At 36.0% G+C, this 27,645-nt stretch overlaps 1 protein-coding gene across 2 annotated transcripts in view; it reads left to right on the forward strand.

Annotated features, from left to right (window-relative positions):
- The window catches only part of PDE3A (phosphodiesterase 3A), a 317,086-nt gene that overhangs the window by 236,906 nt on the left and 52,535 nt on the right, over positions 1-27,645 (forward strand). For both annotated transcript variants that reach the window (XM_045463832.1, XM_045463833.1), the window contains 3 exons: positions 11,655-11,912; positions 13,359-13,513; positions 19,821-19,945. In XM_045463832.1, coding sequence (XP_045319788.1) covers positions 11,655-11,912; positions 13,359-13,513; positions 19,821-19,945 — 538 coding nt within the window. The remainder of the gene's footprint in view (positions 1-11,654; positions 11,913-13,358; positions 13,514-19,820; positions 19,946-27,645) is intronic.

Here is a 27,645-nt window from a genome sequence, read left to right on the forward strand (position 1 = left end):
CTTCTTCTGTTTTTAAATTTAAGTATAATTGACATGTAACATTATATTAGTTGCAGGTGTCCAACATAGTGATTCGATATATATGTATATTACAAAATGATCACCACAATAAGTCGAGTTAACATCCATCACCATGCATCATTACAGATTTTTTTCTTGTGATGAAAACTTTCAAGATCTACTCTCTTAGCAACTCTTAAATATATATTATAGTATTATTAACTGTAGTCACTATGCTGTACACAGACAAATTCTTTTCAACCTGAAGCACTCTTACTTCACCTGAGTGTTATCACTGAAAGGTCATTCTTTCTCTTCCTCCAGTCCTTTTAACTCCTTTCCCCCCTCTAAAAAATACTCATACAGGGGCGCCTGGGTGGCACAGTCGGTTAAGCGTCCGACTTCAGCCAGGTCACGATCTCGCGGTCCGTGAGTTCGAGCCCCGCATCGGGCTCTGGGCTGATGGCTCAGAGCCTGGAGCCTGTTTCCGATTCTGTGTCTCCCTCTCTCTCTGCCCCTCCCCCGTTCATGCTCTGTCTCTCTCTGTCCCAAAAATAAATAAAAAATACTCATACATTTACCTGAATCCTCTGCTTGTTCATTTCATACATGTACCAGATTATAGAAAAATATGTAGAATCACTTTTTTTTTTAAATTTTTTTAATGTTTATTTTTGAGAGAGACAGAGCATGAATGGGAGAGGGGCAGAGAGAGAGGGAGACACAGAATCAGAAGCAGGCTCCAGGCTCCGAGCTGTCAGCACAGAACCTGACACGGTGCTCAGACTCATGGACCGTGAGATCATGACCTGAGCTGAAGTCGGACACTCAACCGACTGAGCCACCCAGGTGCCCCCAAGATCACTTTCTTTTATCACTACTATTCATTCTCCTTGGCAATTTCACGATTTTTTGCTTATTAGTTATTCCAGAATCAGTTTGTGAAATACAATTTTTACTTATGTCTCCAGTATTTCAGTCTAACAATTCTCAATATTTTTATTTAAATTAAAATGAGAATATGAAATTGTGCTAGAAGGTTAAATGTTTTAGGATGGCTTCCAGAAAATTCAGTTATCTGTCTTGAGGAAATACCTTGGACGCTGTAATTTGTCTGTCTTTGTATTCTTTAAGACACAGAACTGGAGAGAGGAAATTTAATTCTCTGGAGGTTTAGAATATGCTACTTACAACTTCACTCATTTTTAAAATCATCGAATGTCTAAAAAGTGTAAGATCCTAAACTAGGGTCTGGGGTTAAACTGGCAAAGGGAAACTAGCACTGCCTTTGTGCTAACACTGGCAGCCTGAAAGAGGAAGACAAACCTTTATCAAGATCACACATCAAAAGTCGAATTGAAAACTGTTACAAGTGTTTATGACAGAGATGTCCTAAAAATACATGTGAGAATTGGTCAGAGATGCAAGGTTTCTCTGAAGTTACAGCTTCCAAGGCTTTTCATTTGTTTGTTTTGTTTTTGATGCTCCCAGCATGAGGTCCAGGCACTCATGTGGTGAGCCCTTTGGGTGCTACTGTACCAGTCCAAGGTAAGATCTCCTGGTTGGACAGCAGCTGGAGCAAATCGGTAGCATAGATAAGTGCCCGTTGCCCATGAGGTTGGAAAGAGTCTACTGATAGATAACACAGGACAGATAAAACAGATGCCAATGAAGACTGACACAACCAGTCATGTCAGAATGCATACTTGGATGGTTTTGTTTTGGTTTGTTTTGGTTTTAGTTTTTACGGATATTTGAATCACAATGGAAAATTACATGGGGAAAAATGTTTAATTGTATATGCAAATGGATCATCTTTAAAGTGTTTACCTTATGAAAACGGGAATAGGCGACAGAACTGAAGTGTTTATAGTGTAAAAGAATTAGTAACGATGTAATTACAGTTTCTCTTTGACAATGATCCTGAAACATACAACACAATTTAAAATTTTGTATTACTTTCTACCAATAATCTTATGTAAGTTATTCTTCTTTTAATGTTTGTTTTTTTCTTGTGAAAAAAGAAACTGAACTATGCTGGTTACTGAGGAAGCAGCTCTCATTCAAAAAGATCTTCAATTAGAGTTCTTTAAAAAGGCAGAATACTGCCATCTGTTGTTCACTGAAATTGTTTCTAGGCTAAGCAAACAGAAACCTCAAGAGTTCAAGTTTAATAGCAGTTCTTAAAATTTAACAAATAAAAGACCATCAAAATTCATCAGCTTTTATGAGTTCATACTTGAGAGAGTCTTAAATTTTCTATATTTATAAACTCATGCGCAATCAGAAAACCCAGTTTCTTTCACCAACAGAAATAATAATGCTTTTTATTTATATAACAGTTGGCACTTTACAGGGTACTTACCCACCTTCATTTGTGGGAGCAGTCACATGACTGGTTCTGTACCTGAGTTCCTCATAGAGCCACCAGCCGCCTCATATTTTCTAATTAGAAGAAACTGAGAGAAGCAGCCCTATATGGGTGCTTAATAAATATCGTTTATTTCCTAAATGATAAAACAGTGTTCTGTGTTAATTGTTGTTTTTGAGGCTGTTTAGTGACTTTGCTAGTTTCTGGAAGACAGAAAACAGGGACCGCATGAACAACTTTCGGCTTATCTGCAGATAGATTATAGGGAGGTATGTAAGGACACAAGATGGTGTACTACATCCCATTTGGGGGCACGGAATGTTCCTTGTACATCTAAAGAGAAGGAAGTTAAGAACTCTGACAATTGCCGCATTTTGCTGCATCTCACCTCTCACATGCGGCCGGCCCACAGAGATGTTGGAACACAGTTTGATAAAGGGCCCTATATGTTTTCCTCCTACTGTACATACATATTATCTTAAGGAGAAAATCCAAATGTAAACTTCTAGTCCCTGCCAGAAAATTAAAATAAGCAAACATCTGCTTCCTTAGGATGGCATGTAGCCAAAGTTCAGCCTACAATGAGTTACTGCAAAATTTTCACATGATTTCATTTTTAAAAAATTTCCCAACCAACTTCAAGTCTAAAATTATAAATGGGTCCTATGAAAGTATAAACACATATGCAATTTTACTGGCTTTGAGGTCAGAACCAGTAATACACCAAAGACCATTTATCAATCCAGTTCACCTTCTAAGTGAATTTAGGGCCTTAAAGACCAAGATACTACTCCCTGGTACCACAGACAGCCTTCCAGAGAAAGATTTGGAGGGTTGGGGGTGGCAAACTGTGCTTTAAAGTTGCAGGGGACTGCTCCCAAAAACCCATCAGGCATCTTTTCCCAGCATTGAGGACCAAAGTTGGGTAAGAAAGGTCCCAGTGACTCTTGCCTTTTATGTGTCATCTCTTACACTGTTTATTCCTCTCTTATCCCAGCTTGCGCTTCACCCTGAGAATGTTCTTCCCATGCTATGTTTGCCTCCCAGGGTGCCTCCCAGGATGACTAAATAGAAAGGAAGAAAAAAAAAACTTTCCAACAATGGAGCTAAGAGGCCTGCTCTTAGAATTCCTTTCACATACTGTGTTATAAATTATACCAGTGCAATCAGCCATATTAACTGAAACCAGGACTTTTGTACAATTACTTTCCGAGAGCCTAAAATCTCAGAACGATTTTCAGTATATAGGAATAGGGAATATGATCTTTAGATTTACCTAGAATAAGAAGTGAAAGTATTCAGGTTTTCATTTTTGTTATTTTGTTTTTGTTGATAAAGAAATATCTCTATGCTGCCTTCATTTATGAAGAAACTGCTGTCCCAGTATATGTTGAAGACAAACATACATGCAGTACTTTACCACAATGTTTTAGTGCAATAATAATGGTGGGGATATATAATATTTATCAAACATGTACAGTGGGCCAAGCAACTCTGCTGAGGTCTTTATGAGCATGATTTCATTTAATCATCAACAATACTATATAGTATCACATAATAATATTATTATTATCCCCTGTTTTGGATACAGGCAGTCTAGCTGTAGGTCCTCTGTACCAATTCATAAAGGGCCATGTACCAATTCATAAAATAAAAATTTGGGGCGCCTGGGTGCCTCAGTCGGTTAAGTGGCCAACTTTGGCTCAGGACATGATCTCGCGGTCTGTGAGTTCGAGCCCTGTGTCAGGCTTTGTGCTGACAGCTCGGAGCCTGGAGCCTGCTTCTGTTTCTGTGTCTCCCTCTCTCTGCCCCTCCCCCATTTGCACTCTGTCTCTCTCTGCCTTTCAAAAAATGAATAAATGTTAATTTTTTTTTAATTTGATATAGATGAATGAGTAAAACTTCCTCTTTTATCTCAGTACTTTATCATTTTGCTTTCCAACTTCTCACGTATGCAAACTTCCAAATCACATACATGATGAAAATAGGCACCTGTTCCTTTTTGCCACCCCCATGTGCTAATTCATAAACCAAACTTTACTTTCTACCCCTTGTTTCAGGAGTGGTAATGAACTAGCTATGACATAACTATTAATAATAGTTCCTTTCACTGGAAGGCTTTCAAGTGAAAGGTGTTGTATTTAAAATGTGGGACTCTTAACAGATACAATCAGGATCGTAGTTGGTCTGTTCATTTTAAAAACTTTAAAGCAGAGAATTATAAAAATTTGACCTACATTTTCGATACCTCTAGTGATATATTTTAACTTAATACATCTAAATATGCAGGCTTTTACACATCTTTTGATGAAGAGCCAAGACTATTTGCTGTAAGCATGTGTCCACTGTATCGATTAGAGTTGCAAGTTGTCTTTCTGACACGTACCACACCTGTACCTCGTTGTATACACTGCCAGTTTCTGTTTATTTCACAGTGGAAATGACTTAGGCGCTTATAAAAGCATTCTGAGTTCAAAATCTTCCAGGTATGTTGTCACTTTCTTTTTGAACCCTTACAGTTGTACCTCCCCTGCTTAATTTAACAGAAATCAATATTAGGGCCTCACTTTTATGAAATGTATTTATGAAGTCTTTAAAGTTGTTCAACTTAGTTTTCAAAGGAACTCTTCCAGTTTTGACTCATGTATCACTGGTTTATGGATATTTTATTAGCATAGGTAATTTACAGTGACCGAATGCAACTGGCCTCAACAGATGTGGGACCAAAGGAAACCGACATTTGGCAAATGTACAACTCCATTCTTGGGAGAAGCATGTGGAAATTCCAGAGAATAGCCTCTTTGCTTGTGAGCACTCGGTGGACACTGGGCATTTTAACACAGAAAGGAAACAGCACCAGTGACTCAATAATAAGTTATAAGGTAGAGCTTAGGTAAGTTTAGCAATCAGTGAAACAAAGAATTTTCTGTCTACGTAGTATCTTTTTTTTTTTTTAATTTTTTTTTCAACGTTTATTTTTTTTGGGGGGGGGACAGAGAGAGACAGAGCATGAACGGGGGAGGGGCAGAGAGAGAGGGAGACACAGAATCGGAAACAGGCTCCAGGCTCTGAGCCATCAGCCCAGAGCCTGACGCGGGGCTCGAACTCACGGACCGCGAGATCGTGACCTGGCTGAAGTCGGACGCTTAACCGACTGCGCCACCCAGGTGCCCCCTACGTAATATCTTTTAAATTGTTTTAATTTTTTTTAAATGCTTACCGATGCCAAGAAATAAGTTTTAAAATAATTTCCTTCTTTCTTCTTTGATGTATGTTTATGTGTATATGTGAAGTCTTTAGATATATAGAATTGGAAGGGACCTTGGGAAAATCCAACCCAGTTCTCTGATTTCACAAGGGGGGAGCCTGTCTGGCCCACAATGGATACAGTATTGCCTAGAGACAGCCTGTGTGGTTGGTTTTGGAAACCATCATAAATTAAACTATTAAACAAAAAAGAGGATCTGATTTGAGGCATATAGCATCTCAACTAGGTTACTTAGATAACTGTCTTCAATTCTGGTTCTTTAGCATATGTAACCTGTCTTTGAGTTTCATGTAGAGTTACGAAGAGAGGCATTTATGCTGCTCCTAATTCTGTTTTTTTTTTTTTTTCCAGTTAGAATAAATTAATCTCCAAAGCAAATGACTCATCAGATGATTCACTAATTCACTGAGTCAGAAGACTTGAGAGTTATTACATCTTCCACCTTGAAGTAGGGATGTGTGCAACCTATTTGATTAAATTATCAGTTTAATGTTTGCTTCAAAATGTGTAGGAAGAAAAGCTATAACTTAGCTATATTGGTGCTGCCTCCAAAAGAATTCATCAAGTATTAGATGAGTTACCGTCACCCGACTTTTGAAACCAGATAACCTCCCTGATCATTTTGAACAAGTGGTTTGCTGTTGACCTGAAGTTTCCCAGTCCTTTTCTGATTTTTATCTTGGGCATCTTCTCATTCTTCAAGTGAAATAGTGTTTGTTGGCTTTTTTTTTTTTTTATTTACCTTGTTCCTGTAGCTATTTTCTAAAACTTCTTAGCAATTATTTCTTTTATGAATTCCCCATTTCTAAATAATATGTTGACAGAACCCCAAACACAGTGCCACAGTAAATAATCTGACATGTTACTTAAAGATATATAATTTTATTTTACATGATATTAGTAATTTGGTCACGTGGATTTATCTAAAATTTTTAAAAATTTGCAACTTAGGGTAATTTAGAAACTTGAGTGTCCTTCCTAAAGTGCTCGTTTTTTTTCTGATCCCTACACATATTGAAAGCTTTCCCTTTTCTCGTACTAGTAGTGTAATTTCAAAGTTTTAGCACAGCAATAGTAAGAGTGAAAACAAATTTCCTATAATTGAATTGATTGATACCTGCTTAGTCTAGGAGTTATGTTTAATGGTGTTTATAAGTATATTTGTTATTGTTTCTTTAACTTCTTATCTATAACTCCAGATTTTCCCCTGCCTTTGGTGTTCAATAAGTAAAGTAACTTGGAAGCAACTAGATCATATTGTATAGCAAGACCATTTGTATATTCACAGCCTGGAGATGGTGAGATAGACTGGATGGAGATAAGGAGGGAAAGGATGATATTTTAAAAACTGGACACTTTGAATCAGCTATTTTTGCTTTAACATATATATATATTTAACATATGTATTTGTTATATGTTAACATTTTAACATATAAATATATATATATTTAAAATATATAAAACCACACTTTACTGTTTATCAGACTTAAATTCCCAAGTTTCTATTTAAAGGTAACAATCCAAATTTGGTTGTCATTTAAACAGTGTGTAGGGGGGGCGCCTGGGTGGTGCAGTCGGTTAAGCGTCCGACTTCAGCCAGGTCACGATCTCCCGGTCCGTGAGTTCGAGCCCCGCGTCAGGCTCTGGGCTGATGGCTCAGAGCCTGGAGCCTGTTTCCGATTCTGTGTCTCCCTCTCTCTCTGCCCCTCCCCCGTTCATGCTCTGTCTCTCTCTGTCCCAAAAATAAATAAACGTTGAAAAAAAAAATTTTTTTTTAAATAAACAGTGTGTAGGGAATTGTACTTGCATCTTCTTAAATGTTAAGTGTAAATATTTCTGTTATAAGGAGAGCTTGCTAAGTAGAATGTTTTATATTGTTTGATCCTGTTTTTTTTTTTTTAAGGAAAAGATTTGTTTGATTATCTCCACCATAAAACAACTCAACCGTGGTTTTATGCTCTAGTATATATAGTTCATTACTGCACTGAAAGATGATTTCATGCTGTTAGCTTAAGACTTTCCTTTAAAGTAGCTTTTATATAAACTTAACCTTTAGTATTTATTATCACTAAGGTTTCACCAGTGAAATCGAATATTTCTGAGTATGCCTAGAAATTTAGTTATGTTATTTTTAAAGTTGGATAGGGTATGGCAGTATCCTCTTTGTGAGTCACTCTTGTTTCATATTTTGTATCTTCCGATGAAAAAACTCTGCCATTGACCAAAGCTTCTCTCTCCTAAAATTCCTTGTTACTTACTCCTTGGACTCGCCTGTGTCTTTATAATTTGCCTGCTGCTTATTGAAATAGTGATCTGTCTGCCTTTCAGTGAGTCACGTGTGGTAGTCTTGGAGATTTTGTGGCAAACAAATCTGATTGTTGGTTTTAGATTTTATGCCTCATTGAAGCCTTTAGTTATTTGAGCCAAAAAGTGGTGATAACGTCTGTGTGTGATGCAACTTTTGACTTTTATACAATTCTATTCTTGAATCAGAAAACCAGTAGAGCAAAGACCTGGTTTCATTCCAGTATTAAGTATATTTCATTAAAGTATACTTTTTTCCATAGTAAAAATGTTCACTTTGCTTTCATAGCTAATTCCAATATGGATAATTTACTACTTACTGGCATGAATGTTGCTTTGTTTTTACTTGAAGACCTTTGCTTTTACAAAAGCTATGGCATAAATAGCATTGAAATACATATTGTGCTTATTTTCTAAATTCTTATGTAACACTAACAATGACAGGAGAATTAGTTTTCAGTACTGTTTCTATTTTAAAATTACTTTAAAAATGTTTAAGATTTGTTTTTTTCTGAGTACATAAATGCATTAAAAAAGAAAATATGTTATAATCATAAAATTAGAGAATTATAAAAAAAAGACTTGTTCTCTCACCAATAATTCATTAAAAATTATAGTTCTAATTATCAATGAACATGCTCTACTTTTTCTTCAGGTTTGTAAATTTTGTATGGTGAGAGCAGTTTGAGAAAACCTCTTTAATTATTAATTATTAGCACATAAACTGTTAATTTCATTGTCAGAAAGTCTGAAAATTTTATGTCCTAAAAACAATTTGACTTAAATTTTCACTTTTTAAGGGGAACAATACAGTGACTTGTTATTTTAAGTTTATTAGAGAAACATGGATAAGAATAAATATTAGTTTTTCAGAAGGTCACACTGAGTTTTTTAGAAGCATCATAATTAGAGATGCACTTCAAAAAATGTGTTTCCAAAGGAAAATGTTAACTTAGTTCAGTGGCATTTCTCATGAACAGTTTTGAAGTTGGCAATGTAGGTACATATGTGAAGTATGCATAATTATGTATCCTAAAGATATTAACATTACACTGAAATTTGTACATTGGTTCATAACAGATATTTAGTCTTCCAAACAGAGAAAAGCTTGACACGGTGATTAAATAAAGCATTAGATAATTACAGATATATTTAGGAACATAAGGTAAAAAAAATCAACATGTATTCTGGTGTACTGGGTTAGCACTTAAGCTGTAGAATCAGAGTACCTTTATTTGCAGCCTGATGTTTCCGTGTTTCAGCTATCTGACTATGATTTTGGCAAGTTATCTTAATAAAAATGGAGTTAATAAATGAAGTAACTACTTTGTAGACTTGTGCTGAATAAGTATCAGCTGCCACTATGATCATTATGGTTACTATTATTCCAAGGTAAAAGACATAACTATTCTATACTGTATCTTTACAGAAAAATTTAGCCTTTACTTACAGTTGTTACAAGGCTACCTGTCTTCCTGCATGATGGGTGTTTTCATCATTTTTATATTTTTCTGATCATAAAAAATAACACATATTCACTTTTTTGAGAACCTACCTTTCTCCACCAGTGAACAATATGAGTGTTTTTTCAAGTAAACATTTATAGATCTACCCAAATCTTAAAAAAAAAAAAAAAAAAAACTATATACCAGTGTATAATATAGTCAGAATACAACTTTGTATCATTTTCCCTATAGATACCCATTTATGACTGCATTCTCTGGTTGTTATAAGAGTACTATTGTACTTTTTGTGTCTTTGTCCTCATGTTTTTACGTATTTGCAGTTTTTCTTTAGATGTCTGTCAACATTGTTTTACTGGATAATAGGATATATGCACTTAAATGACACATTGATAGACTCAGCAAAATGCACTTCCACAAATACTGGGTTATTTTGACTCACTGCTTATTTCCCCAAACTATTACTAATACTTGGTGCTATCAATCCTTTATTATTTTGCCACGTTGATGAGTAAAAGTTTTCATTAAATTAATTTGCATTTTAAATATGAGGGAGACAAGGAGCTTTTTATGTATTTGATTGTTTACATTTTGTTTGAATTGTCTATTCAGTCCCTGTATCCAAATTTGTCTTTTATTGATTTTTTTTAGAAGCTCTTCATTTGGATATGTTTTTTCTTCTCTGTGGGGCAAATATTTTCTCAGTCTTCTTTACCTTTGCTTATGGTGTATTTTCTTACATAGAAGCTTATGTCTTTATTCCTACCTGTCATATATTTCATTGACAGGTTATGAAGTTATATAATTTTTTCTAACAATCCAAGATTATAACTTGCTCCCCAGTATTTGCTTTTAATAAATTGCTTGTAATTTTATATGCTTAAATTTTTCATCTCTCTGGAGTTTATTTCTGAGTCTGTTGTAGATGATTAAACTTTTCTTCCAAATATATAGCCAAACTTGTAACATCCTCTTATTGAAAAACTCTAGAATTATCATTATTATTTTTACCATTATCCGTATTGAGCACTTAGAATTGACAGCACAATATTGAGTGCTTTACATGTATTGCCCCATTTAATTCTTACAATTACCTTCTGAAGTTGGTGCTATTACTGTATCCACTTTACGGATGTAGAAATCACAGGATGGAATCTTAGTGACTTGACAGAGACCATGCAGCTAGATAGTGGTAAGGTTACGAGTCATGATTTGGATGTAAGTAGCCTAGTTCCAGAATCTGTTATGCAGTTATGTGGGTTTCCTGTGCCTCATATTGTGGTACTGTTCCAATATTAACGGTCTTTGATGCGCTGTCTTTAAGCTTCACCTACTCTCTTGGCCTTGACTTTGCCCATCCTCTCCTTTGCTCTCATGCCTTCCTGCCTGCATTTGGGCCTGGCCAGCAGGTCCGGGAGCATTCCTGTCCTCCGTTTTTTGTGCTCTTCCTTTCTTCAGCAAATACAGAGTAATGACTCTCAGTGTTAGAGGCACTTTGCAAAATATGACAGATGTGCCGCAGAATACCAGAACTAAAACGACTATTCTTACCAACCACAAGAAGAGGGCCAATGTGTGAATTTGATCACAAATGGAGTTGCTTTTTGTGCTTGTCTTTAACATTTAATTAAATAACTACCACATACCAGGCTAAACTATCACATTAAAATATTACTGAATTAAAAGTTACAGTACATTGGGGCACCTAGGTGGCTCAGTTGATTAAGCGTCAGAGTCTTGATCTCAGCTCAGGTCTTGATCTTGGGATTATGAAGTCAAGACTTGTGTTGGGCTCTGCGCTGGCATGAAACCTACTTTAAAAAAAGGAGGAAGAGAAAAAAGTTTACAGTATATTAATGTTACTTTCAGAATGAAATTTCTAAATTAAGTGCAGTTAAATGTTGAGGTCTTCATAAGGAGTGGCTGATAGGAAGTTTTTGTTTGTTTGTTTGTTTGTTTTTTCCCCCAGTTCTCTGAAACTTCTTGCCTTTGAAAAACTAGTTATCTTTTGGATTTCCTCAAATATGTCTCACCCCTCCCCAAGTTCTAACATTAAAAAACATGCATGAACACAAAAATGGCAAAAGGCATGGCACATTTGGGTAAATTTGAAACAGAAATGTGACTTGAATATACTTTACTGCAACCTGAAAGAGTCAATCAGCCCATTTCTGAGAAAAAAGCCCAATTTTGTCTGTGCCTTCAGCCTCAGCTCTTCTCTCACTTGACTGTTCCTTTGGTGTCTCAGTCTTCAGGAACCAGTATTACTGTGGATATTGCCGTGATGGGTGAAGCTCATGGTCTCATTACCGACCTCCTGGCAGACCCTTCTCTGCCCCCCAACGTGTGCACATCCTTGAGGGCCGTGAGCAACCTGCTCAGCACCCAGCTCACCTTCCAGGCTATTCACAAGCCCCGCGTGAATCCTGTTATTTCCTTCAGTGAAAACTACACCTGTTCTGATTCTGAAGAAAGCTCTGAAAAAGACAAGCTGGCTATTCCCAAGGTAAGTATTAAGGACACGTTCCTGGAAAGGTTAAATTTTTTTTGTTTTGTTTTCTGGGTCTGTTTGTTGTCACCCCACACCCATATGGAAGATTTATGTCAGTGACTCAGTGAAGACGTGTTGATCATGGTGATCAAAGTTAATAAAAATTTAAACATAAAGACTTGTGTCCTTAAACCTAATAGCTTTCTACAAGTGAAAGCTTTACCTTGTTATGTTACCTTTTTTTTTATTATTATTATTTTGACTTTGAAGAAGATTTTACTCCTCTATGCCAGGCTCTGTTCTGTGGGCTAAAGATGTAGCAGTGAGGGGTGGGGGCAGGAAAAAGTCCCTGCTCCTAGTGTTTAAAATCTGGTGTCTTCTGAAACCCAAGGATGTTCTGCACATGATTTCTTTGTGTGATACCCTTCAGAGTATGCTCCTGGTTTTCCCAAACCCAAGAAGTTTTGAACTCAGAACAGTTTTGATTGATTCTGGATTATTTAAGGTAAAAGATGGCCTTAGTTATTTGTAGAATTCTTTCTTTTTACATGTAAGATCAGAGTTTTACAAACATAAGCTGTAGGAAATCGGATCCCACAGCCAGTTTAGACCTTGCATGAGAATGGGTCATATTAAAGACTAAAAAAAAAAAGTTTTAAGTCATCTCTGGCACATCCTGCAGTTGTCTGTTTGGTAAACAGGCGTCTGTCCTCTTTAGCTAGTGGTCAGTCAGTAACACCCTTGCTTTAGCTATTCTGAGTCTCTTGACTCAGGAATGTGTTTTTCACACAGCTTTCTCAATTAGGTATTTACATAATTTTTTGAACATCTGCTTCTCTGCAAAAAGTATGGCTAAGCATGATAAGACAGTAAAGGAATGAAGAGAGATTAACTGATTCCTTTCAGTCTCAAAAGAGACATGAAGTTAGGCATAAATCCTGATATGTAAAATGCTTGACCTCTTCTCTTACTATTGAATTACATTCTAAGATGAATATTCAGACCTTTAGGAAATATAGGAAGCTAGTATCAGAGTCATTCTTTTTTTTAATGTTTATTTTTGAGAGAGGGACAGTGCAAGTGGGGGAGAGGCAGAGAGACAGGGGGAGAACACAGCATCTGAGGGAGGCTCCAGGCTCTGAGCTGTCAGCACAGAGCCCGATATGGGGCTTGAACTCACGAACTGCAAGATCATGACCTGAGCCGAAGTTGGATGCTCAACTTGACTGAGCCACCCAGGAGCCCCTGTTATCGTTTAGATGAAGACCCCAAAATGTTAATTTTGTAATATTCATTCCTTTATTGAATTCCTGACCACCTAGATTCCAGATAGGTAATATTCAGCCAATAGATTTTAATAAATTTGCTTCCAATTTAAAACCCATTTCCTCCCATTATATTACATAGAAGTCAGTGATCAAAAATATGCTTGATAATAAAATCAACACTCCTTCTTCCTAGCGTCTGAGAAGGAGTTTGCCTCCTGGTTTGTTGAGACGTGTTTCATCAACTTGGACAACCACCACCTCAGCCACAGGCCTACCCACTTTGGAGCCTGCCCCAGTCCGGAGGGACCGTAGTGCCAGCATCAAACTGCATGAAGCATCTTCATCAAGGTTAGGCAATGCTCCTGTTGGTTTCATGTCTCTAGAGAAGTTATTTGCCAAAAGGAATGATAAATTGCAGAGGAAAGGTGGCCCAACTAATTACAGTTGCCTGGAGGCCAGTGTCAAAAATGAAGACGGTATATGGTTTAAATGCAGAGCAGTACTATAGGGATTAATATTAGATAGTTAGGCTTAGGTTGTGTTGTGTGACCTTACATGTAAATGGGAACAGGGAGTTGAGTTAATGCCCGCCAGTATGACAGGATGGGAAGAGTTGAACCCAGAGCAAAGGTAGGCTAGATTTTACAGAGACTGAGATTCATATTGAGATTCTTAAATCAAAGGCATACAACCTGATATTTGCAAATTGTTGTTAGATTTCCCCCAGCCCACCAGACCGGTTATCCTAGTATGCTATGAAAGGCAAAAGATCACATCAAAAAGTAGATCGTCATCCTGAGGGTATCTGGATATGTTCGAACATTTGGTGATTTAAAGTTTATTTAGACAAAGGACAAATTGGTGGCTAGCAGAGACAGGACATGGGGGGTGACATGGGCCAAATGGGAAAGGGGGTCAAAAGGTACAAACTTTGAGTTTTAAATAATTGTGATAGGGATATAATATACAGCATGGTGACTATAGTTAGTAATACCATATCACACATTTGGAAGTAGCTGAAAGAGTAAATCTTAAAAATCTTCCTCTCAAGAAAAAAAAAATTTACTGTGTGGTGATGGATGCTAACAAGACTTATTATGGTGATTATTTCACAATATATACAAATATCAAATCATTATACACCTGAAACTAATATGTTGACAATATCTCATTTGAGAAACAGTATAGACTTTATGTAGTATGTTAATTAAAATTTTACAAAGTGATTTAAAAGCCAGAATTACCAAAGCTAAAGAAAGATAGTGTTAAGATCTAGAAAGAATTTTGAAGAAAACTTCGTGAAAGAGGTGCTTTTAGAGGGAGCTATTGTGCTTGTCCTTTTCTAGTTAGAATAAAAATAGCATACTTTGTATGAATTCAGTAACTTTGAGAACATTTCCCATACGATTTCAGGTTTTCGAAACATTTGCATCAGTTTTATTAATGATGAAATTACTAAAAAATAACCACATCTTTGTTGAACTCCATGAAGGTAATATTAGAAGTAATTTTCTCCTGATCTGGGCCTTGAATATCAATAAAGCACTATTTTGAGATTGACAGAGAAATGGAAACCTTTCGAATTAGAAGTTTAATGACTAACTTTTCTTTCTTTGTCATTTAAAAATATGTTTAATTGGTTTCTCCCATATTAACATGGATAGTCTAATGAACCTATAGAATCCAAAGCAAACTAAAATGATTCTTTCACGTATCAGTGTAATTCTCCGTTTTATTACCTGGACTTCTGTAAAACTTTAAATGCCACCACAGGAGAAGATTACCCAATCTGATTCATGAACATTTCCTAAAGTTTTAAATTACAGGTCTTTGGTGATATATTCCTCTGAAAATATTGACTATTGTCAGTGTCTCCAACAGCAAATATTGATAAGTGGTACTGGATCATAGTTAAATATTTGTTCCTTAAGAAAATGAATTTTGGGGGTGCCTGGGTGGCTCAGTTGGTTAAGCGTCTGACTTTGGCTTGGGTCATGATCTCACAGTTTTTGAGCTCAGGCCCCATGTTGGGCTCTATGCTGACAGCTCAGAGCCTGGAACCTGCTTTGGATTGTGTGTCTCCCTCTCTCTGCCCCACCCCTGCTTGTGCTCTTTCTCTATCAAACATGAATAAACATTAAAAAAATTTTTTTGTAAAGAAAGAAAATGGATTTTGTTCTCAGTGTATATCTTTAGGGAAGCTATTTTACCGACCAATTTTGCCAGGATTTCTGTCATAGAATAGCTAATGCCCCATGATTTTTTTTTCCATACAGTGACTTTGCCAGAAATCCATTTGTGCATTTTTGAATGATTCCTTTATTTCTGTAATTGTTTGTTACTTCTTGTCACATTTCATTTCTTATATTTCTTTTCTTCTTAGTTAAGTGAGATTAAGGACTGTAACTGAAATTATCATGAAGAGGGTTTCAAGAACTTTTATGAGCTGAACTCCCAGGGATCCTGTCATCCTGCTTAATGAAATAAATACTCATAATCAAATATTTTCAACATAATTTAGGAAGAGTGTAAAATCTCATTCATTTTCTTTGTCCAAGAAAAAAAATACTTAAAGCTGACTTGCCAGAGTATACTTTCCCCCCTAATTTTACTATTCCTTAATTTCACTATACTATTGAAAATCCTGATATAAAATCTGAAAACAGTACAAATTTTCACCACAATGAATAAATGAAATTCATTCTGAAGAGAATTTAAGGGAATAACCATATATTAGTGGCAATAGTACCACCATTAACTACAACTAGTTTTGGTGGACTCCTTTGTTATGGGTGAAAACAGTGAAAAGATAGCCATAGATCATCTTCAGCCCTGAATATAAACCAAAATTAAAAATTCACTTAGAAGACCTATTGATAAAACTACAGATCGATTTCAAAACTGATTTGAGTGTTAGCCCTTGTGGTTTCTTCCCTTTCAGCCTTTTTGTTTCTTCCTTTCCTATGTGCCTATTAAGACTCTGAGGACTGTAGTGATCAGAAGAACAGAGGTGAGAAGTGGAAATTAGGAGCAACCCTCAGCTTACCTTACGTCCCCTTCAGTATTTAGCTAGGTGATTCACTCCTGGGTAGTTTTACCTACAGCTGGGTAGAAAGGACGCTGGACTGAGGATCAGAAAAACCTTGGTCCTACCACTCAGAGATGCGTGTCCTGAAGAGCAGTCCTTGTCTGAGCCTCAGCATCCTCTGCAAAGAATCCTTCAGAGAAGGGGGAACTGTGGCACAATTGTGAGATAAATCAGGTAGAAGAATACCAGATGCTTCAAAAAAAAAAAAAAAAATAGGCTTGAGATAAGTCACAAAAGTCTGAAATAAATCACACCCTAGTGACTGACTGAACTGACCCCTCCTTCAGTATATTAGGCAGAAAGGAAACTTGGTTTAAAAACAAACAACAACAACAAAAACTTAGGATCTGGTAAGACTTTTTAAACCTTGGATGGTGTTGTTATGGGTAGAACTAAGATTATAAAATTTACTTTTGTGGAAGGGGATTGAGATCTTCCACAGCAGACATGTACAAACTTTTCCTGTTGTCAGCTTGAGGTGACCAAGTAAAGGTTTCCCCAAGCTACTTTCCTCTTCCAAACCCAAATTATTATGTACATATTTATGTGATTGAAACAGCAATCATGAAAGTGTGAGGGTCAGTCCAAAGCTGAAAGCTATTGTGAGGCTCACAGAAGGCAATGTATTTGAAAGTGCCAGTAAATTATAATGCACATATATACATACACATATACATATATATACATATACATAAACATATAGCTTTATTGTTTTATTGATATCTTTTTTTTTCCTTTTTTTTTTTTAATTTTTTTTTTCAACGTTTATTTATTTTTGGAACAGAGAGAGACAGAGCATGAACGGGGGAGGGGCAGAGAGAGAGGGAGACACAGAATCGGAAACAGGCTCCAGGCTCTGAGCCATCAGCCCAGAGCCCGACGCGGGGCTCGAACTCACGGACCGCGAGATCGTGACCTGAGCTGAAGTCGGACGCTTAACCGACTCCGCCACCCAGGCGCCCCTGATATCTGTTTTAATAAATGTTATATTAAGGACTGTATAGCTAGAATTTTAATTTGTCTTCAAGTTCATTTATTAACTTAATTATTAAAGGTACTCTATTATACTTTATAAAACTTTGCAGAATTAGTATATTTTCAATGTTTTCATTAAAAAGTAGACAGCTTTTGAGCTAGCTTTCATAATAGAAACTTTTTGTGATAATAACAAATATACAAATATAATAAAATGCAGTTAATGTTAAGGTCTTTTAAAAGTCTACATAGAAAAGTAATAACCATTCATTATGTTATGTACTAAGAAATGAAAACTCCTAGGCCAATATACATTGCATAAAAATTCTTCATAGTAACCTTATTGGTCATTCAATCAAGCAAAAGAAGTTAAAGAACAGCGCTGTAAAGAAATAGCGTAGTTATCTATCTCAAATTCTAAGTTTTCTTTGATTTCATTGTTTCAGAATTTTAGGCATTCTGAAATGCCTAGAATGAGATTTCAAGAAGAATATGAAACAAATATTATTTTGCGTGCTTTTCTTAATTGATAATCACTGGAGTTCATTCTATAGTTCATTCACTCTATAACATGTCTTTGTTATAATTTGTTTTGTAAACTGCTATTAGAATTAGGAGAAAAGATGAAGTTTTTAAATACCTAAGTCAATAAGTGAAGAAAAATGTGAAAAGGAAAACAAGAAATGAAGTAACATAAGTATCAGAGTGTTAAATGGAATTCAATATACAGATTTTTTAAAATTGTTTTTAATGTTTATTTATATCTGAAGAAGAGAGAGACAGACCATGAGTGGGGAGGGGCAGAGAGAGGGAGACACAGAATCCAAAGCAGGCTCCAGGCTATGAGCTCTCAGCACAGAGCCCGAGATGGAGCTCGAACTCACAAACCATGAGATCATGACCTGAGCCAAAGTTGGATGCCCAGCCGACTGAGCCACCCAGGCGCCCTGTAAGTTATGGATTTTATTCATTGCTAATGTTACTAATAATCAGAGAATTATAGGCAGTAGTAAAACACATGCTTAGCATTCTTCCCTTCAAGAAGTATGAAACTATTAGTGCAGCCCCTAAAAAAGTCCTTTTGTTCCACATTAGCACATGGGTCTATTTTGTATTTAACATGCAGAATTCTAAGTAATTCATGCATAATGTTGCTTGCACAGAGGAAGCCATTTTGCTTATGGGACACCTCTAAACTATGCGTTATTAATTATACATCTTACACGACCAATCTCCACCATTCATGACTCCATACCTCCATCAATTTCAGGTTTATTTACAATAAGCCACACAGACCAGGTACATCCTGCTTACACTGCCAGAAAGGAGGCTGCCAGTCCAAGATTGGCAGAATGTCAAATTGTCCAATTTTACTCATGCAAATTATAGATCTGACCTAGTACCAAATTTACAAATGTTTAAAAGCGCAAAGGTATTAGCAAAACATGACCAGGTGTTTTTCCCATGGAGCATTCCAAGATTGCCAACATAGCTTCCTAAATTTTTTTTCTCTCTCAAATTACAATATATTCTGTTTCAGATTTAACTTAAGGTTTTGAGCACTGCATTCAAATAAATTTTGCTTTAGAACACCTCCAAAATTCATATCCCATTAATTACATGGGTATGTAATATTCTCCTCCCCAACCTTCCATAGACCCATTAATTCCAGATTTATTGATAGTTATAATCTAGGCAAACCAAGGATAGCTTGATAAAAGCATCCCTAGATGAAGACTCACTGTCCATTACCTTTCTCCTACTAAACAGCATCACTGTGTTTATCAAAATGTCCATCATTAACGTGTTTACAAGGGGATTTGGCTCAGCATCCCTTTCTTTCCAGGGTGTCACCAATAAAAGAAATTATAGGCTAAATGCTTGTTGCTAACCTTTTCTTCACAAAAAAAATGCTTGTGCAAAGAATACTATCTTTGAACAATTTTATAATCACTTAATTTTCGAATTCAGATATACCAAGAATAGACGAGGCACCTGCCATTCATAACTAATGTAAATTACGAACTTTGTTAAAAGCTTTGTCAAATTTGGGGCACCTGAGTGGCTCAGTGTGTTACACATCCAACTTGGCTCAGGTCATGATCTTGTGGTTTATGAGTTCGAGCTCTGCATTGGTCTCTCTGCTCTCATTGGAGAGCCCACTTCAGATCCTCTATCTCCCTCTCTCTCTGCCCATCCCCAGCTCACACATGCTCTCTTGCTCTTTCTCACTCTCAAAAATAAACATTAAAAAAACAACTTTGTCAAGTTTTTAGAAAATCTGTGAGGAACATGATTATAGTAGTACACTAAGAAGGTGTCTGGTTCCTACTAACTGGATAAATAGGAAAATTATCTTTCCTCTTTTATTAACCCAGTATGTTTGATGAGTAACTGCTGTATCCCTGAAGCAGAAATTGAGCTCAGATAACTTATTTTTTTTATTTGGAAGTAATGTAGTCATGTTGCTGAAGCTGGACCATGACTCAGATTGGCAAGCTGAATATGGAAATGGTGATTGCGTTCTGGCAAGATCTATCCCAATAATTGATTAATAATTTCTTCATTTTTCTTTATGCTCTGTCTTTATAGTGCTGTTTGTCCTGATTCTTGGAATAACCCAGTGATGATGACCCTCACCAAAAGCAGATCCTTCACTTCGTCCTATGCTGTTTCTGCAGCTAACCATGTAAACTCAAAAAAGCCAAATCGACCAGGTTAGTAGCTTTTTAGGAGAAGAGTTCCTCCTTAGTGAGTGTGTAGTCATGGGGTAAACTAAGCCTTAAGTGTTGAAATAAGATTCTGAGAATTCATACTAGGGTATGTTTGGTTTGACTATTCTAAAAAGAAAAAGCCTCAATAACCAATTAATTTATTAAATTTCCACAGATGCTTTCAATTTCTGCTAGGTATCCTATCTTGAACTTATTGGATGAATAGGAAATAAGTATCATCATTGAGGATAATCTGTGGAAGCATCATCTTGTAATATAAAAGCTAATGATGTACATGCCAATTTCAATTTTATTTTTAGTGTTAAAATTAGTTTTCAGGAGTATGGTAGTTATAGGAGTTAAGAAATGCTTCATTTGCTATACATATTATAATTCTTTCAAAGGAATTCTTTTGTTTTTTAATTTTTTTAATGTTTGTTTTAGAGAGAGAAAGAGAATGAGCAGGGGAGGGCAGAGAGGGAGACACAGAATCCAAAGTAGGCTCCAGGCCCTGAGCTGTCAGCACAGAGCCCGACACGGGGCTCAAACCCACAAATTGTGAGATCATGACCTGAGCCAAAACCAGATGCTTAACTGAGCCACCCAGGCGCCCCTCAAAGAAATTCTTTATGTCACTCATCCCCTCATATATAAAGGGGTATATGAAAGGAAGAGGTAATTAAATTTGGAGAAAATACAGTTCAGAACCTTTGAGAGCCCTTTGGAAAAGCCCACAAGTTAGCAACGAAAAAAACCCAATAGCACAATGGGCAGGAAGTTTTTCTTACCTTTCAAGACTGGTACAAAATGAAATTTGATGTGATTTCTCCCATCTGGTATCTCGAATATAACTCTTGCATGGGGTTTTCCACGTTGGACTCAATGTACACTGTATACTTCTAAGCATCAGCTTCTCCCTTCCCTTGAGCTTCCTTTATTCAACAAATATTTGTGAAGCAATCACAGTCTCAGACCCTGAACTAGTTTGGGGAATATGGCAGTGATTAAGCCAGACCCACTTCCTCCTGTCACTAGAATTACATTCTGGTGGGGAATACAAACAGATCGATAGCCACTACTATTTAGTGTGTTAAAGGCTATGATGAGGAAGAGAGGGAAGACTTTCAAATAATGAAAGATGAAAAGAGATAAGATCCAACACATTGAGAGAAAGTTTAAGGAACTTGAGTCTAGATGAGTGGCAAAATTGGCAAGCACAAGGGGGATGGAAACAGGCATGCAGATAGGACCTGGAGATCTATGGAAAAGAGTATAGATATCAAAATTAAGGACAGTTAAGTATGTTTCAGGTAGGAAAGTGAATGTTTTGGGTAAAATTACTTCATTTAATTAGAATTTGGGCTGATTCAAGAATGGAATATGTTTTTTGTCAGATTCTTTTGCTAGATTGTCCCCCTCCTAGAATGTCACTTGAGAGTCTGGGGTATATATGATGACCTCTTCTTCTTAGAATGTTCTGACTAGAAGTTTTCACCTCTCAGCACTGCAGAAAACTCTGATGAAATTTTCAGTAGCTTCCGGCGTATGTTCTTAATCTTCTGCCTTTATAGCAGCTTAAGAATTCTCCAAAAGGCTCCAGGGAAAAACTGCCCCCTTCTCACTTGGCCGTTAGACATTCACATTCTAGCTGCCATGGCGGCAGTCCCAGACTCCAATTTTCCTGTCATTAGCATCATGACGTTGCTAAAAGTTCTGCTGACTTGCTTCCTTAATAGCTGCACCCTTCTGCTTAGATTCTTAGACTTTTGCTCCATGCAAATGGTCACTAAATAATGTTCTGAAAGGAAGAACAGTTCATAAGACTTTTGCTTACCCTTCCGTGGTATCTTCTCTTTGCTCTCTCTGAGAACCTAGTCCCTCTGAATTGATCATCTTGTCTTAAAAGCTTTTTATTTTTAAACTCTTCTATTTGTTCTCAAAGAAACATGGGTTTATTACAAACTATGGCATCAAAGCCAGAACCAGAAGTCCTCAAGATGGCAAAGTGTCTACGTGGGTCAGAGAAACAGTGCTCACGTTCATTCCACTAATATTTCAAGACACCACCTTGAAGTAGAAACTTTTGATTTTAAAAGAAGTGCATCTCCTCTATTGTTTCTTACGTCTGGAAATTTTAGTACTCTCTTCCCCCTTTGATCATCCACTTTCTATTGGTGACTATTTCTTGGAATCACGTAAGCAACAACTTTGCTTAAGTCTCTGTTTAGTGTAGGAAGACACTTCCTCCAGAAAAGGCTCCAGGGAAAAACTGGAAAGTATGATTTTGTTAGAATTGCATCATTGACAGAAACCACTAAAAGCAATGCAGGTTTCCAAAAACTAATCTCGTCCTCTCTGCTCTTTGGTAATGTTCATTAAGTCATGTAATTTAGAAGTTATTAATGACCTGAGAAATATGGACCTGAGTAATATGGATCCTCATCTTGGGCTCCATCAAGACAGAGGAACTGAATTTGAGTATTCCACATTAAGCCGGAGAGAAATTTTAAGGGGGCACTAAAGTCATTCTAGGTCAGTGGGACCCTTGGTTCTCTACAAAAATATGTGCAAATAATTTTCGAGGAAAGCATCACCAGTTAAGGGCTAACCTATCAAGTTCAAACAAATTGGAGCTTGTAAGCAAGAGCACTAAACACACATAAAAGACACACACAGGGTTTCTAGCCATGAGTTAGAAACAAACAACAAACAAAAACAACTTTACAGATTTCTAAAAGGGTTGAAATATTTAAATGCTAAAATATTTACATATTTATGTTATAACTTTAAAGTATGTAAATATTTTAAGGAAAATATGAGGTCATAAAAAATAACAGCAATGAGAGAAGACATAACTGCAGAGCAGCTAAATATAACTTTCAGAAATGTAATCGAGGAAAAAGGATAGATTAAATGGAATAATACACTATTAAAGGGAGAAATAATAAACTGGTGAGTGGAGAATATGAAGAAATTACCTAGAATGTGGTAGAGATGAAAAATGGGGAGTATGAGAGTTTAAGAAATGTACGAATATAAGAAAAGGCTAGTATAACATCATAGTTTTAGTACAGGATAGGGGACATAAATGCTGAGGAAGAGCAGAGTAAAGGCAAAAAAAAAAAAAAGTTACACAAAGACAAAATAGTGAAATTACACAACACTGAAAACAAAACAAAACAAAAATCTTAAAGTCAGCCAGAGAAAAAGGAAATTTCAGGGAAAGCAAGTCAGTCTGAGAGCGAGCGGAACTATCTAAAATAAAGGGCATCAGAACACAGAACATTTTTCTTCCAAGTTCTGAGAGAATATAACGAACTCTAGCAATGATCCCTGAAAGCATAGTCTTTCTGAGAGAATATAATAGCCTGAAATTGTGTAGCTGGCACATCTATCTCACAACAGTAGAGGAATTTTCAGATTCCTAAGATATTTTCAGAAAGTCAAAACCTTGCCACCTGCCAAATCTTAACTAAAGGAATTTAGGATGGATGTATTCTAGAAAGCAAAGTAATAGAAGAGAAGTCTGAGATCTAATAAAAATGGTTACTAAATTTAAAAACCATCAATTTATCAAATATTATGTGCATGAATAATAGTATTTTTAGATTTGTAAGTATTTTTTTTTAATTTTTAAGGACAGTATTAAAATATCAGACAATAATAATATGTACCATAAGGGATGAAATATAAATGTAAATGTTCTACTTTCTTGTGTAGCTCAGGAAAAGGACTCAGATGAGGAACCTGAGGCACAAAGATGTTAAGTAACTTGCCCAAGTTCACACAGTTATTCCTGAATCTTTTATTTTGTCCCAATGACTTTATAGTAGAAGAAAATTGATGACAACAAATGGAGGTAATTTAAAATTAGGATTTTCTTTTTTTTTTTTTCTTTTTTTTTGTTCCTGTCTGGCCAAGTACATGACAATGGAAGGATTTGATTTTGTATCTCCAATTTCTTCATTTAGGTTAGAAAATTTAAATTATCAAAATAACCAACCAATGTGCTCATTTTGACAGCACATATACCAAAATTGGTGTACAAATGCTGAATCATTGTACACCTGAAAGTGATGTTCCATGTCAATTATATGTCAATTAAAAAAAAAAAAAGCTGAAAACTATAGTTAGTGCCTTCACTGGAGATAACAGAGCAAATGATGGCACAGACATGAGGAACAGCCTCATCTTCCTGTGTCCTACTCCTCAGTTTATACAACTGTAGTCAAGAAGAAAGAACAGAGTACAAAAAGAAAAAAAATTCCATGTTACATACCCCAAAGGCAGATGGTAGAAATTAGAACCCAGGCATGGTGAGAGCCTCTCTCCATTCTTGCCATAAAGTACATAAGGTATCTCCATCATGATTACTTTGGGGGGGATTTCGCATTGTGACATACTTAGATTGCTGTCGCAGCAGAACTAAATGTTTATAAAATAACCTACATCCTATGCATGCTGAATTCAACTAAACAAATCCCTGAAAGTCTGCCAAGAGGGAAGAAAGTCCATCAAGAATCAGAGAGCTGAAATTCAATTACAGTTCTTCCTGATCAGATGGGCTCTTCTATTTTGAAACCTTTGTTTTTCTGCATTGATGACGTATTGGTGTTGATTGAGCTAAGTGGGTGTGATCTGTTTGATGTTATTGACTGAGATGCCTATGTGGAAAGGGGCTAGGAAAAGCCCCTTTATGTGGCAAAGAGTATAAGGAAATGGAACCAAATGAAGTGTGAAGAGAATAGGAGGAGGAAAGTAAGAAGTAATAGGCAAGAGAGGATAGGGGGATGCAAGCATAGAGAATAAACACTGAAAGGTAAATGTTTCCAGAGGGAACTAATGAAATCTATTCCTTCCACGAATCAAGTAAAACAGTCTAGCTCAATCAGTGTTAATATAAATAGTTGAAACAAACCAATTATTATACAATTGCTAATATAAATGGATAAAATCACATAGAAGTCCTTTGATTAAAGCGCAGGAACAGGATATTTAAATACAATTTACATTTTCAATCTTTTTTATTAGGAGTCACTGGCAATGTAGAGCTGCCATTGTCATTCTGCTTTTAAAATTCCTCCAGGTCATACTTACTGCATTTGCAGTAGAACCTTTCAAGATTCTTTTCATTTTTATAAGATTCTTATAATCCTTTTACAGTGATTACAAATCTCTCTACACCTACAAGGTAGACGGAGTTTTCCCTACAGAAAATTTGAGGTGAGAGAGAACTTTAATTACGGTGCTCGGTGGTTGCGGGGGAGGGGGTTGTTTCTTTTTGCATTCTCTATACGGTAGATACGTTTTCTGTTTTGGAAAAATATTAGGGCTGTCCATTTTACTGAGGGCATAGAAAAGAGACATGTATTTATTAGACATGCTCACTCCTTTCTTGTTCAATTAAAATTAAAATGAGAGTTTTACAGCATAAAACAGATGGATTCACTTAAGTAATTTTCCTCCAGTATTGTTTATCACCTCCCTTTAATTGTCCAGAATTCCTAGTGTCTTGACACATTTTCTCATGCTCTTAGAAGCAAGGAATTAAAAACTGAATCACTCAAAGGAGTTGAGATTTTAAAATTTTAAAGTTACATTTTTAATTTTTTTTAAATGTGTCAGTTTTAAATATTTCACATCAGGATGGTTTGAATCATTCAAAGATTTGTATTTCATAAGCTGTATATTTTTCCTGAAGTCTCAAATACAAAATGATAAATAAAATTAAGAATACATGTTTAGGGGTGCCGGGGTGGCTCAGTTGGTTACGCATCCAGCTTAGGCTCAGGTTATGATCTCACAGTTATGGGTTCGAGCCCTGTGTCAGGCTCTGTCCTGACAGCTCAGATCAGAGCTTGGATTCCGTGTCTCCCTCCCTCTCTGCCCCTCGCCTGCTTATGCTCTGTCTGTCTCTCTCTCAGCAATAAATAAATGTTAAAAAAAATAAATAAATAAAAATAAAGAATACGTTTAACTGAATCCCTTCCCCACCCCATGCATGTGCATGTGTAAATGTGCAACATGAAATTGGATGATACTCCAAAGCTCATAAAGTTAAGTCTTCTAACTTAGTACATGATCAAGTTAAAAAACAAACAAACCTAGAATATAATTAGTTCTTGAAGATTTGTAAGAAGGGCATTTCTCTTGTTTCCTTGGAATCCTCTTCCTTGCATCTGATAATTTTACTTGTAATCTACCCTTTCTAGAAATAAAGAGTATTTGGTTATTCTTAGCACTGATATATCTCTTTCTACCCAAAGACTAAAAATGTAAATATGTACCCATTTTCTATAGCATTCCTAATGCTTTTTGTTATTAAAACTTTACTGTGCAGTGTATGAAATACTTTGATTTGGGAAAAAGGGAATTTATATGTTTATACCTTTATCTTCTCACCTACAATATAAAAATAGTCCTGCTTTCCCACCAGTTTTATTGAAAAATAATTGACACACATCACTGTGTAAGTTTAAGGTGTGCAGCATGATGGTTTGATTTACATATATTGTGAAGTTATTACCATGATAGGCTCAGACAACATCCATCTTTCTTATTATAGATATAATAAAACAGAAGAGAAAGACAAACAAGAAAAAGGAGAAAAAATGTTCTCCTTGTGCTTGGAACATACATGATTTACACTCTTAACAACTTTTCTGTATATCATACAGCTGTGTTAGCTATAGTCCTTATGTGGTACATTACATCCCTACATTAATTACCTCCTAACTGAAAGCTTGTACCTTTTGACCACTTTCCTCTAATTTCTCCTCCACCCACCCCCTGCTTCTGGTAACCACAGTCTGATCTCTTTTTCTCAGTTTGGTGCTTTTAGTTTTGTTTATTTAAAGCTTCCACATATAAGTAAGATCATACAATGTTTGTCTTTCTCTGTCTTATTTCACTTAGCATATGTCTTCAAGGTCCATCCATGTTGTTGCCTTTGGTAGGATTTCCTTGTTTTTTTTTTAAATGGCTAAACAATATTTCATTATACACACACACACACGTGTGTGTGTGTGATGTGTGTGTGTGTATAATTTATCCATTTATCCATTTATAGTTACTTAGGTTGTTTTCATGGGACACAGATTTTTTTTGTGAATGTTTTCATTTTCATGAAGTGAATTTGAGAATTTTTACTTGTTTTCAATATTTTTTGGAAGAGTTTGAAAAGAATTGGTGCTAATCTTTAAATATTTGGTAAAATTTACGAGAGAGACCATCTGGCTTTTCTTCATTGGGAAGGTTGATTACTGATTCAACCTTCTTACTAGTAATTAATGTGTTCAGATTTTGTTTCTTCCTGCTTTGGTCTTGGTAAATTATAGGTTTCCAAGAATTTTTCCATTTCTTCTAGGTTGTCCAGCTTGTTGGTATATAGTTATTTGTAGTAGCCTCTTTTGATCCTTTGAATTTCTGTGGTATTCATTGTATTGTCTCCTTTTTCATTTATATTTTGTTGATTTGGGCTTTTTCTCTTTTTCCCTTGCTTCTTTTAGCTAAGGGTTTGTCAGTGTTGTTTATCTTTGCAGAGAACCAATTCTTAGTTTGGTTAATCTATTCTGTGGTTTTTCTTTTTCTATTTCATTTATTTCTGCTCTACTCTTTATTACTCCTTTTATTTTGCCAACTCTGAGTTCAAGTTGTTCTTCTTTATCTAGTTCTTAAGATGTAGATTTTAACTTGTTTATTTG

The sequence above is a fragment of the Leopardus geoffroyi genome, chromosome B4, assembly GCF_018350155.1.
Source record: "Leopardus geoffroyi isolate Oge1 chromosome B4, O.geoffroyi_Oge1_pat1.0, whole genome shotgun sequence".
NCBI lineage: Eukaryota > Metazoa > Chordata > Mammalia > Carnivora > Felidae > Leopardus > Leopardus geoffroyi.